General features: G+C 44.3%; 1 protein-coding gene across 1 annotated transcript in view; it reads left to right on the plus strand.

Annotated features, from left to right (window-relative positions):
• FOLH1B (folate hydrolase 1B) overlaps positions 1–12,672 on the plus strand; it is a 101,862-nt gene that overhangs the window by 17,298 nt on the left and 71,892 nt on the right. Inside the window, exons 3-4 of the mRNA XM_030200163.1 lie at positions 3,795–3,981; positions 7,271–7,372. Coding sequence (XP_030056023.1) covers positions 3,795–3,981; positions 7,271–7,372 — 289 coding nt within the window. The remainder of the gene's footprint in view (positions 1–3,794; positions 3,982–7,270; positions 7,373–12,672) is intronic.

The raw sequence follows: 12,672 nt of genomic DNA on the forward strand, positions 1-12,672 counted from the left end.
GAGGTGTCTTTTTTTTGGGGGGGAGGATGGGGGTCTCATTAGAAAGAGGGGGCTTTGATTGGGGGTGAGGGTTTCATTGAGGGAGGGGGGCTTTGATCAGGTTTTGTAAGTCTCATCAGGAAAAGAGAGGTTTGATTGTGGGTGGCGGTCTCATGGTGGGGTTCTGCTTGGGGGGGGCCTTGTGCTATTCAGGGGGCTTTGATCAGGTATGAGTTCTGTTGCTAATAAGGGGGTTGGGCTTTGATTGAGTACAGGTGCTGGTTCTATTCAGGCGGGGGCCATGATTGAGAGCAGGGCCGTGCCTAGGGTCTCTGGCGCCCCCCTGCAAACTATCAGTTGGCGCCCCCCCCCCGGTGAAAATGATCACGCCCCCCCCCCCCCGGTGAAAATGATCGCTCACCACTTGCTACAGTGACAGGAATTGTCAGCAATATTCTTAGAAACAAATTGCTATACATTGCAAAATAAGATAGCAGATGTAAATTCTCAAAGTAGACATATTCCAAACGCTAAAATGAAAATAAAATGATTTTTTTTTACCTTTGTTGTCTGGTGACTTTCTTTTTCCAATCATGCTGGCCAGTATCTGAGTCTGCTGCTATCTGTCCTCTTAACTCAATTTCCAGGGCTTCCTTTCCATTTATTTCTTTACTTTTCTCCTTTCTTCTTCATTTCTTGCTCTATATCCATTTCCAGCAATTTCTCCTCTCTCCCTGGGTCCTGCCCTCCCATCCATGTCCATTCTTGTCCCTCTCTGCCCTTCCCTCCTCCATCCATAGCCAGCAATCCTCCTCTCTCCCCTGCCCTCCCCTACATGTCCAGTCCAGTGATTTCTCTTCTCTCCCGTCCCGTCTACCCCCCCTCTCCTCATCCTTCCATCCGTTTTCCCTCTTTATCTCCCCATCCTTCTGTCTTCCTCTTCCCTCTTTCTCTCCATGTCCTTCCATTCGTCTACCCCCTCTCCCGATCCTGCCATCCAACATCTACCCCCTCTCTCCCAATCCTTCCATCCAGTGTCTCTCTCTCTCTCTCTATCCCCTTTTCCATCCAGTGTCTCTCTCTCTACCCTTTGCCATTCATCATGCCCCCCTCTCTCTCCCCATCCTTCAATGTTTCTCCTCCTGTTAGTTTCTCTCTCCCTACTCTTCCTTCCAGTGTCTTCCCTCTTTCACCCCCCCTCCCATTTTCTCCTCATTTTAAGCAGCTTCTCCCTTTCTCCAGGACTCCAGCCCTTCTCCATGTCCCCTCCTTCTCTCCCCATCTTCCCACTCTCTCCATTATACCTGCCTAGTGCCTCTCGCTCCCCCTTCCACCTGGCATTAATTTGTTGGCCACTGCTGCTGCTTCTCCTCTTCAGCAGCAGCGCCCCGAGTCCAGACAAAAAAAACAAAGGTAACACACGTTACACGCACCCAAAGTGCAGGAATCAGCTGGGAGGACCGACACCACACGCAGCTTCAACCGCTTTGGAGCCCCCAGGAGCAACAGTTGGCTGCTGGAACAAGCGCGGGGCTGTACCGTAGCAGCTTTCAGCATGGGCTATCGGCACTGCAGCCGCTCCTCTCTGTCCCCGGAGCAGAGCAGGAAGTCGATGTCAACTTCCTTCCTGCTCCTCCAGGGGAAGAGAGAGGAGCGGCTGCAGCGCAGACAGCCCATGCTTGAAGGCTGCCACGGCCCCGCTTCTTTTTTTTTTTTGTTTTATCGCGCGACTCGCGCTGAAGAGGAGACTTTAATTCCCACTTTGCCGGCCCAGACTCGGGAGTGCGGGAGACTCCGGACTTGGCAGGTCTGGATGAGCGGGCCTCGAGGGAAAGTGGCTACGTTTGGGGGGGGGGGGAGGCAATGCAGCATGGGCGGGAAAGGTCACTAAGCCTCCCCAAGCCTCTTATACGGGGCGCCTATGAGCGTCAGTGAAAGCGGAGCGCTGCCGACATCTACCTTCCCTTCGCGCTCTTGGTTCCTCAGTGTCCGCCTTCTTTCTGACGTCAGAAGAAGGCGGGACACAGAGAACCAATGAGTGCAAGGGAAGGGAGACGTCAGCAGCGCTTTCACTGACGCTGCTGCGACCAGGTAAAAGATTTAAAGGCCTCGCGGGGCGAGAGTAAGCACCGCGGCGGCGCCCTCCAGAGGTGGGCGCCCCCCTGCGGCGCTTACCCCGCTGACCGCATCGGCACGGCCCTGATTGAGAGGGGGTATGGATGCTGACCAGGGTGGTGGAGAACAGCACTGCAGCCTCTTTAAGATATGACTTGGAAGTCATCTAATATATTTTACATAATAATGAGTTGCTTTGTATGTATTTGCTTGTTGTGCATCTCATTACTATATAGCCCATGGTGACTTAGTTTTTACTACATTACAGTAGAGGAGTGTGGTAGCCGTGTTAGTCCACTCTTAAGGTTATCAATAGAAATCAAACAAAATAAAACATGGAAAAGAAAATAAGATGATACCTTTTTTATTGGACATAACTTAATACATTTCTTGATTAGCTTTCGAAGGTTGCTATAATACTACATTACAGTAAATTAAGTTGCATTTGTGCCCTTTAACATGCGTTGAGGCAAATAACGTGACTTTGAACCTTAACACAGCTTGATAACTCCCCCCCCCCCATTAGTAATAACTGGGGTTAACAAAATAATAACATCTTAATGGTAATCTGTGTTGATAACTTCCTCACCTAGGGGTGTAGTTATCAACGTGGGCTACCATTAAAATGTGTTATTTTTACCGATAGCGTTTAGTATTTTAGCACAGGTCCAATTTTATGCAATGTGACCTCTTTACTAATAGCTGGGGCTAACAATTCTTAAACTTAAGGAGAACCCAAGTTAATAACTCCCCCCTCCCCCTTAAATAGATGTTTATTCTGCTTGTAACTGGCTCATAAACATCCACTTTTCCATGCATTTTAGAATAGACTGTATGTCGGCGGATCCTATTCTAAAATACTAACAGAACTTATGATGCCCCAAACTGAATGTCTCAATTCTGATTTGTACGTCTTTTAAGTGCTGCTTATAGTTAAGGCAGTTAGCTTAGCAGAGTTTAAGAAAGGTTTGGATGGCTTCCTGAAGGAAAAGGCCATAGAATGTTATTAAATGGGCGTAGGGAAAAATCCACTATTCCTGGGACAAGCAGTACAAAATGCCTTGCTCCATGGATCTTGTCAGGAGATTGTGACCTGGATTGGCCACTGTCGGAGACAGGGTGTTGGGCTAGATGGACCTTTGGTCTGTCCCAGTGTGGCGATGCTTATGTCTTATGGTTATCCTGAAAACCTCATCTGTTTGGAAGTAATGAGCATCAGAACTGAGAAATACTTATATAGAGCAAGGGTTCATGCTAGGAAGATGCTAGAGTATAGACTCAGTGGTGGAAGCATGAAACAGGATCCCAATGAAAGAGATGAAAATGGCATTGTAATTCAGAAAGCCATGAAACAGACATAATGGTCCGTGAGAAAGTGAGAGCAGAATTCAAGCAGGGTTAATAATAATGCAATAGGTAGTGTTAATAGGCAAACTAGATGAGCCTGGCATGCTTAATCCATCTTCACTTTTCAATGCCTCTCTAGAGAAGTGTCTAATAATAAATTAGAATAATATGGAAGTCTTAGCAAAGTTTTAAAATTCTATTTAACTACAAGTACAATTATATCATTTAAAGATGAGCATGGAAAACTGGGAAGATACTTTTAAGTTTGTCTGAGTTTACAAAGGCAGACAAATGAATTTTGATTGTTCAGTCTTGTTTTAAATTAATTGTGAGTTTGTGCTCTTTCTTTCAAGTAATTTCACACGACTGCCTCATCTAGCGGGAACGGAACAGAATCTTCTCCTCGCAAAGCAAATCCAAGCTCAGTGGAAGGAATTTGGACTGGATTCAGCTGAATTGGTTCATTACGATGTCCTTTTGTCTTATCCTAATGAAAGTGACCCCAACTACATCTCAATCATGGATGAGCATGGGACTGAGGTAAATCATTTTCAGTCAGTGCCTCAAATGGGGAGAATTCATTTCTACATCTGTTATAAATATGTCTGCTTGTTGCTATAAACAGTAACTACTTTCAGTTTTTACTTCTTTTCTTTATTAGAAATACTAGTAAAAGAGGCCCGTTTCTGAGCAAATGAAACGGGCACTAGCAAGGTTTTCGTCGCCAACACCCCCCCCCCCTCCCTGGCTAACCGCTTCGTTGTTCTGCCATTGCCCCGCCCTCAACATCATGACGTTTGACGCGAGGGCGGGGCCCGGAGTGATTTCGCAACCCCCCGCCTCCCTCCCTGTGAACCCCTTCATTGTTCTGCCATTGCTCCGCCCTCGAGGGCGGGGCCCGGAGCGATTTTGGTGGCTTCACCACCACGAACCTTCGAACCTTTTTGAAGGAAGTCAGGGCTTGGCTTCACTGACGTCACTGTCTTCAGAACGTTGAGGGTGAGTTTTATATATATAGATTATTGCAACCACATTTTTTATATACAAAATCTGTTTCCCTTTGCCCTATATCCCAAAAATTTAAAACTCAAACACACTCATACACTTGCATACCAGTCACATTCAACCCAAACATAATAGTCCCACTTCTATATGGAGACCTCAAAAGGTGATATTGACTTTTAATGTCTCATTCACTCCATATAGATTTTACAATCTATATGGAGTGGAGGAGTGGCCTAGTGGTTAGAGCACCAGTCTTGAGCTCCGGTGGTGGCCAGTTCAAATCCCAGTACTGCTCCTTGTGACCTTGGGAAAGTCACTTAACCCTCTATTGCCTCAGGTACAAGCTTAGATTGTGAGCCCACCTGGGACAGAGAAATATCCAGTGTACCTGACTGTAACTTACCTTGAGCTTCTACTGAAAAAGGGGTGAGCAAAATCCAAATTAGTAATAATAGTATTCAACACCATAAGGCTGTTGGTAAGATGGATGCTATTACCGTCAATTGCTGTTAATATTTACACCATAATCTTGTAAATATACCCAGTCTATAAATCCTTCATTATCAACATAATGGCTTCACTGGGTTTTCTTCACATCTCCAGATAGAAGTAGGAATATTATGTTTGGGTTGAATGTGACTGGTATGCAAGCGTATGAGTGTGTTTGAGTTTTACATTTTTGGGCTATAGGGCAAAGGGAAACAAATTTTGAATTAAAAATTTTGGTTGTAATAATATTTCTAATAAAGAAAAGAAGGTAAAACTGAAAGTAGTTATTGTTTATAACAATTAGTATTGTGTGTAACTAGATTAAAAAAGTTTTGGTACTCATTAGGAGTTATAAATCTGCCTGAGATCTATGTGCGTACATAGAACCTATAGCACCTACCTTTATATGACATACCTGTAGGTATTCCCAGCAGTGAAGAATAGCTGGATTGGGACAGATTTTGCACATGCATGTACTTTTACAAAATGTGCACATATGTGTACAGTTCCCCCTAATTCTATAAAGTTGTGTGCACAATTTTACACATAGGAACAGATTCTATATAAGGTGACAAAAATATTGTCGTTGAAAAAGACTTGCTTAGCGCTATTCTGTAAACCTCGGAAATACTTGATGTGGAGGGGCATTTTCAATATCACATCTAAGTCTGACTTTGGATGCATTGCTCTAAATATCCTAAATTCGAATAGGAAATATGGCCATTTTCAAAACAGTAAAATGCCTATCTTTTTTTTTTTTTCCCAAAAATGGTCACATGCTAGATGTTTTTGTACTCTGTGCATTTATATTTATTTATTGCATTTGTATCCCACATTTTCCCACCTCTTTGCAGGCTCAATGTGGCTCACATTATATAGTGGAGGTACATAAGAAAATAGATATTTAGTATTTCAGGATCTTGGGTACATAATCATGATAGAGCATGATAGTAATATAGCAAGTAACTATCATAGGGCTGTTCTGGATATATGTGTAGGAGTTCACATTTGTTGATCTTTGTGGTATACCTTGTTAAAGAGATGAGTCTTCAGTAGTTTGTCGTCCATTTTTGAAAAAAAAAAAAAAAAACTAAACAAAAATCTACAAGTGGAAAACACACAAAATCAAACCATTGGGATGTAGGGGGAGCCAGCATTCTTAGTAGACGGGCCACACAGACATCTCAGGAGAGCAGTGGGGCATCCTATGAGGCTTCAGTAGTCTTCATATAAAAAATCCCAGGTGCACATTTCACCGTTACCCCCTTATATTATATACACTTCCTACACTTACCAAAAACCTACTGTCCCCAACTGTGCACCACTAGAATAGCCCTTGTGGCTAACGGGGTCACCTATATGTGGGTACAGTTGTATTTTTGGTGAGTGTGGGAGAGCTCACACTTTCCACCACAAGTATCAAAGACAGAGTGGGATATGGGGCCTGGGGCATCCTCTCTAGAGTGCACTGCACCGACCACTAGGTTACTCCAGGGACCTGCTTGCAGCTCTAATAGGACTGGCCATAGCATCTAAGGCTGTCATAGAGGTGGGTATGTACTGGGGAGTAAGGAGAGTGGGTATGTACTGGGGAGTAAGGAGGGGGGGTCATGCCTGAATCCCTTTAATGGTCATCGGGTCTTTTAGGGCAGTGTTTCCCCAAGTTTGGTCCTGGAGTACCCCTTGCCAGTCAGGTTTTCAGGATATCCACAATGAATATGCATGAAGAAAATTTGCATATAATGGAGGCAGTATGTGCAAATCTGGTTCATGCATATTCATTGTGGATGTCCTGGAAACCTGACTGGCATGGGGTACTCCAGGAATGGACTTGGGAAACACTGTTTTAGGGCACCTTTTTGTGCCTTATTCATTCTAAAAACAGGTTTAGATCAAAATGTTGAAATTGTAGCCCTGGACGTTTTTGCTTTGTTCCATTATGGCTGCAACATATCCATAGGAATATGTTAGGAATGCCTAATCCCGCCCCCAACATGCCCGTTTGTGATTTGGACACACTGCAGATGAATTGCATAGATAGACATCTGCAAAATAGGTTTTGAAACTAGCGATTTGGATCTTTTGAGAGTACATCCAAATGCTGCTTTATGATACTTTTTGAACATTTTTCTGTTTTGAAAATGAGCCCCTAAACCAACACTATGAGATTGCTGCTTAACCAGCAACTTCCAGAAAGCCTCATTTACAAAGCTGGTTTCCATGGACACAGAAATGAGGAAAATAATAGGGCCAAAAATGGAAACAACTAATACTCAACACATTTCCATTTATATTCTTTCATTTGCGCTATTTTAATTTTAATTTCTTTTCCAAGATTTTCAAAACATCTTTATCTGAGCCTATCCCAGAAGGATATGAAAATATCACTGATGTGGTGCCCCCATTTAATGCCTATTCAATACAAGGAATACCAGAGGTAAGGAGTTATCAGGCCTGATGCCATGGTGGCACTGGAGACTGCTACCCACTTCCCAGTTTCCCTATTGTGCATCTTATAGGATCAAAACAGTGATTGTTTATGACGTGAGTATTTTAAGTTTTTTCTGTTATGGGCAAATGTAAACTCAAGAGTAAAGTTCCCATGTCTTTTACTCTTAAACTTGTTGGCCCTATGGATAAACATGCCATTGCAGTATTTGTACTGGATGTTATTTAGGGAGGTTGGGCAGTTTCTGTGGCTGAAGAGGCTTCTCTCAGCTCCAGAAGCAGGTCTCCACCTCTAGCCCTTGGAATTTTGGACGATTTGGGCAAGCCCGTCAGAGATGTCCATTGTGGATCAAGTGGGTGCATCTGGTTTGTTTCCCCTCTCGCTTTATCTGTACCTGTTCTTGTTCTCAAAACAGTGGTTATGCCACCGCTTAAGAATTTATCCTGCTCCTCTGACTTGGTTTTAGAGATTATGTTAATGGATATTTGGAGAGTTGTCTGATTCATCATATTGTCATTCAGCAGTGCAGATATTCTGGTGAATCAGAACTTAAAATTTTAGAATGTAGATAAGAACGTTGTTACCCTGCTCACAAAAGTGGAAGGTTTGGGGAATGTTCTGCCCCCATTGCATGGGGCAGCTTGTGCTGTCTACTTGTGACAGGTTACATGTCTGTATATTTATTAAGCTATGTATATGAACTAGATCCCTGCATTTCGGCAGTCCTCTGTGATTAGTCCTTATGAATACCGGTGTTCTGCTCTCAATGCCTCAGAGCATGCTAAGAGGAATATAATTCCCCCTCCCTCTGATTGCTATCTTAAGCAAACTTGAGAGAGATGGTAGCTGTACCTAGATCATAGATCTAATGTGTAGAGGGCTTGAATACTCCTTGTTGAGGCAGTAAACCGTTGCTTGTTTTTTTTTTCCTCTCAGGTTAATAATTGATATTGATTTTTTTTTTACCTGTACAGCTGTACAGTTACTAGTGATGCTGCTGCTGTGATTTATCTTAGTCCTGTGCTTCAGTATTCAAATGACCAGGCACTGAGATTTCTACTTCTCAGGGAGAGAGGCTAATTACAGATATAGTGGAGGAGTGGCCTAGTGGTTAGAGCACTGGTCTTGCAATCCAGAGGTGGCTGGTTTAAATCCCACTGCTGCTCCTTGTGATCTTGGGCAAGTCACTTAACCCTCCATTGCCTCAGGTACAAGCTTTGATTGTGAGCCCTCCTGGGACAGAGAAATATCCAGAGTACCTGAATGTAACTCACCTTGAGCTACTACTGGAAAAGGTGTGAGCAAAATCCAAATAAATTCTGAATGCACAGAATCCCTAATCCAATGGAATTGTAAGTGATTTGTTTTACCTTGTCATCAACTAGATTAAATATAGGATTAAGGATTGGGGTAAATTCTTGATAATTAGCCGCTCCAGGTTTAAGTCTCAGAATAGACTCAGTACATTTTTGCTTCTGTGAATCAGTCACACTGACTGTGGCCAGAGTTTCGCTATTTCAGCTGTCTCAAGAGTGAACAGACAATCAGCATATTATGGCACAAACAATCTGTCTGTTCACGCCTTGAGACAGAGACACACAGAGACAGCTCAAATAACAAAACTCTGACTGATTCACAGAAGCAAAAGTGCACCTTCTCTTTTTTAATTCTTCATACATTTTCTGATTTTTTTTTGTCAAATTTATTGGGTGGATCCAGTTGAAATTGAACTCAAGTGGAGTTTTATGCCTGTGAAGATAATTGACCCTGGTAAAGTCCTTTTTATCCTGAAAGATTTTCAATACAGGTGGAGGCGAGGGGGTTGATGCTTTTTCCCTCTCATATTTATTGTACTCCATGAGGGTTAATATAGTCTAAAAAGTACTTTTGCAGATTATATAGGAGAGGATTTGGTGGGACTTGTTATATATGCACTCTTTCATCCTCTTTATTGTTTGAACAGTTAAGTGTGTGCCATATGTGGAAATCTGTGAGCAGCCCCGACTTTGCTACCTTGGCAACAGACATTTTATTAATTCCAGAATATCCAAGCTATGTCAGAGCTTGTAAAAAAAAAAAGAAGAAGTTTATTCTTGTCAGTGTGATTGTAGATGATGGCACAGCTCAGCTCAAAAACGTGGAGGGGCATAATCGAACAGGGCGCCCAAGTTTTCCTGAGGACGTCCTCGTAGGACGTCCCACGAGGACGTCCCCGCGAAGGGGTGGGGAAACCCATATTATCAAAACAAGATGGGCGGCCATCTTTCATTTCGATAATACGGTCGGGGATGCCAAATCTCAACATTTAGGTCAACCTTAGAGATGGTCGTCCCCAATTTTCGGCGATAATGGAAACCGAGGACGCCCACCTCAGAAACGACCAAATCCAAGCCATTTGGTCGTGGGAGGAGCCAGCATTCGTAGTGCAATGGTCCCCCTCACATGCCAAGACACCAACCAGACACCCTAGGGGACACTGCAGTGGACTTCAGTAAAAGCTCCCAGGTGCATAGCTCCCTTACCTTGTGTGCTGAGCCCCCCCCAAAAAAAACCCACTCCCCACAACTGTACACCACTACTATAGCCCTTAGGGATGAAGGAGGGCACCTAGATGTGGGTACAGTGGGTTTGTGGTGGGCTTTGGAGGGCTCACATTTATCACCACAAGTATAACAGGTAGGGGATGGTGGGCCTGGGTCTGCCTGCCTGAAGTGCACTGCACCCACTAAACCTGCTCCAGGGACCTGCATACTGCAGTCATGGAGCTGGGTATGATATTTAAGGCTGGCATAGAGGCTGGAAAAAATATATACCGTATTTTTCGGACTATAAGACGCACTTTTTCCCCCCCAAATTTGGGAGGAAAATGGGGGGTGCGTCTTATAGTCCAAAGGTAGCGAGTTCCCTCCCTCCCGCCCTCCCCCCCCTCCCCCCGAGTTCGGGATCGCCCTCCCCCCGGCCCTGTCACCACTTCTCCCCTACTCACGTCACGTGATGTTCCCTGGTGGTCTAGTGACGTCGGGGCAGGAAAGAGCCCCCTCTTTCCTGCCCAGCGCGCTGCTCTCCGTCCTCCTGTATGCTGCCTGACGGTCTCGACGAGATTCAAAATGGCCGTCGAGACTTCAATTCTCGGCTGCCATTTTGAATCTCACCGAGACCGTCAGGCAGCATACAGGAGGACGGAGAGCAGCGTGCTGGGCAGGAAAGAGGGGGCTCTTTCCTGCCCGAACGTCACTAGACCACCAGGGAACATCGCATGACGTGAGTAGGGGAGAAGTGGTGACAGGGCCGGGGGGAGGGCGATCCCGAACTCGGACAAGACGCACCGGAGCACCTAGGTTTTAGAGGAGGGAAAAAGGAACATTTTTTTTTTCCTATTTCCCTCCTCTAAAACCTAGGTGCGTCTTATGGTCCGGTGCGTCTTATAGTCCGAAAAATACGGTATATTTTTTAGGGTGGGAGGGGGTTAGTGACCACTGGGGGAGTAAGGGGAGGTCATCCCCGATTCCTTCAGGTGGTCATCTGGTCATTTAGAGCACATTTTTTGTTGCTTGGTCATAAAAAAAAAGGACCAAGTAAAGTCAGCCAAGTGTTCGTCAGGGACGCCCTTCTTTTTTCCATTTTCGGCCGAGGATGCCCATGTGTTAAGCACGCCCCAGTCTCGCCTTCGCTGTGCTTCCGACACGCCCCCGTGAACTTTGGTCGTCCCCGTGACGGAAAGCAGTTGAGGACGCCCAAAATCGGCTTTCAATTATGCAGATTTGGGCGACCCTGGGAGAAGGATGCCCATCTCCCAATTTGTGTCGAAAGATGGATGCCCTTCTCTTTCGAAAATAAGCCTGATAATGACCCAACACAGGAAAAGAGCCCCTAGAAAAAAGTCTAAATAATGCAAACGGGAATAGGGGATGACACATTGACTTCCAGTAGATGGGTAAATGAGAGCACACATTTTTATTCAGAAAGCATCACAGGAGGGACCCGACATGGGAAATGTTTCAGCAACCATCTGCCTCAGGGGTCACAAACACATACAGGCATATTCTCAAAGCACTTACAGAGCCACACTTTCAGTTCTTCTCTGTCCAGAAATGAGGACTTCCAGAGCAGGACAAATCTTCACTGGTAAGTTATTTGCTGGGAAATTGCTTTTAAACTTGGGAAAGGTAGATTTAGAGTTAAATAGATTATCTCAGTGTCTTTATGTTTAAGTTACTCTACTTATTTAGCAAAGGCAGTTTAAGGAGTTTAGGGTTTTCTTTGTTTGTTTAGCATTTAAAGTCTCTATTAGAGTTTCATAGGCTAGCAGTTAAGGGACTATTCTAGAGTTTACCAAAGCATCAATGTAGAGCAGGGCTGATAGTCACAGAAAACCCCAGTATGGAGTTTTGATTTTAGGTTTTTGCAGCACAGCTTAGCCAGTTCAAATAAGCAATACAGAGTTGTTAGTTACTGGAAACCCCGTTTAGAGATTTAACTTTAGTTTTGTAGCATAACTTAGTTTCCATAGTATGAAACCCCTTTCCCTATAGTTTTAAAACCTTAAAAGTTGAACTTTCTGCCACAGCCTACGGCATTAACAGATAGCCTCTAGAAGGCACAGCAGGGCCTCGCTTAGTCTTCAATCCAACCTACCCTCCCCTAACTCCCGACCACCCCTAGCACAACTCTTCATTTATAATCAGTTATTCTAATTAGGATAACAAGGGAGAAATCCTCTTACAGAGTTCTAATTACATTTCATTACTTTCTAAGATGAAAACACTAAATTAATCACACAGTATACCATATAAGCTGTATTAGACCAATATCCTTAGTACCTTAGCAAGTTTTAAATTATTGAAAAACTAAAAAAATACTAAGATGGAGGCAACAGTTCAGCAGTGAGAGGGGTGTTATCCAGTCTTTTGCATTGAGTGTCTCATGTATGATTATCTCTCAGTTGGTGAGAGGTTATTTGTATGTGCCTGATGCATCCTCTGTTTCTAAAATGGCTGCCACAGAGATGTTTATGTTCTTGTGCTAAAGGTATCAAAAGGGGAACTGGTTCCTTCCAATAACTATACATATCTCTCTATATAAAAGGGAACACCAACGTTCTATGAAGCCTCCAGCCGGAAGTGTGAAGGGGGGCGAGATATCCGGTTTCCCTATGAGTGTCTGCCCCGCCCTCTCTGTAACACAGTCAGTGAAGGAAAACAGCAGAGCACGAAATCAAATCGCTGGCTCTGTAACAGTGAAGGACTCAGAGGGGGGAGGGGAGAGAGGCCAGAGGGCAGGGACACACA

This window comes from Microcaecilia unicolor, chromosome 4, assembly GCF_901765095.1.
Source record: "Microcaecilia unicolor chromosome 4, aMicUni1.1, whole genome shotgun sequence".
In the NCBI taxonomy this organism is placed as follows: Eukaryota; Metazoa; Chordata; class Amphibia; order Gymnophiona; family Siphonopidae; genus Microcaecilia; species Microcaecilia unicolor.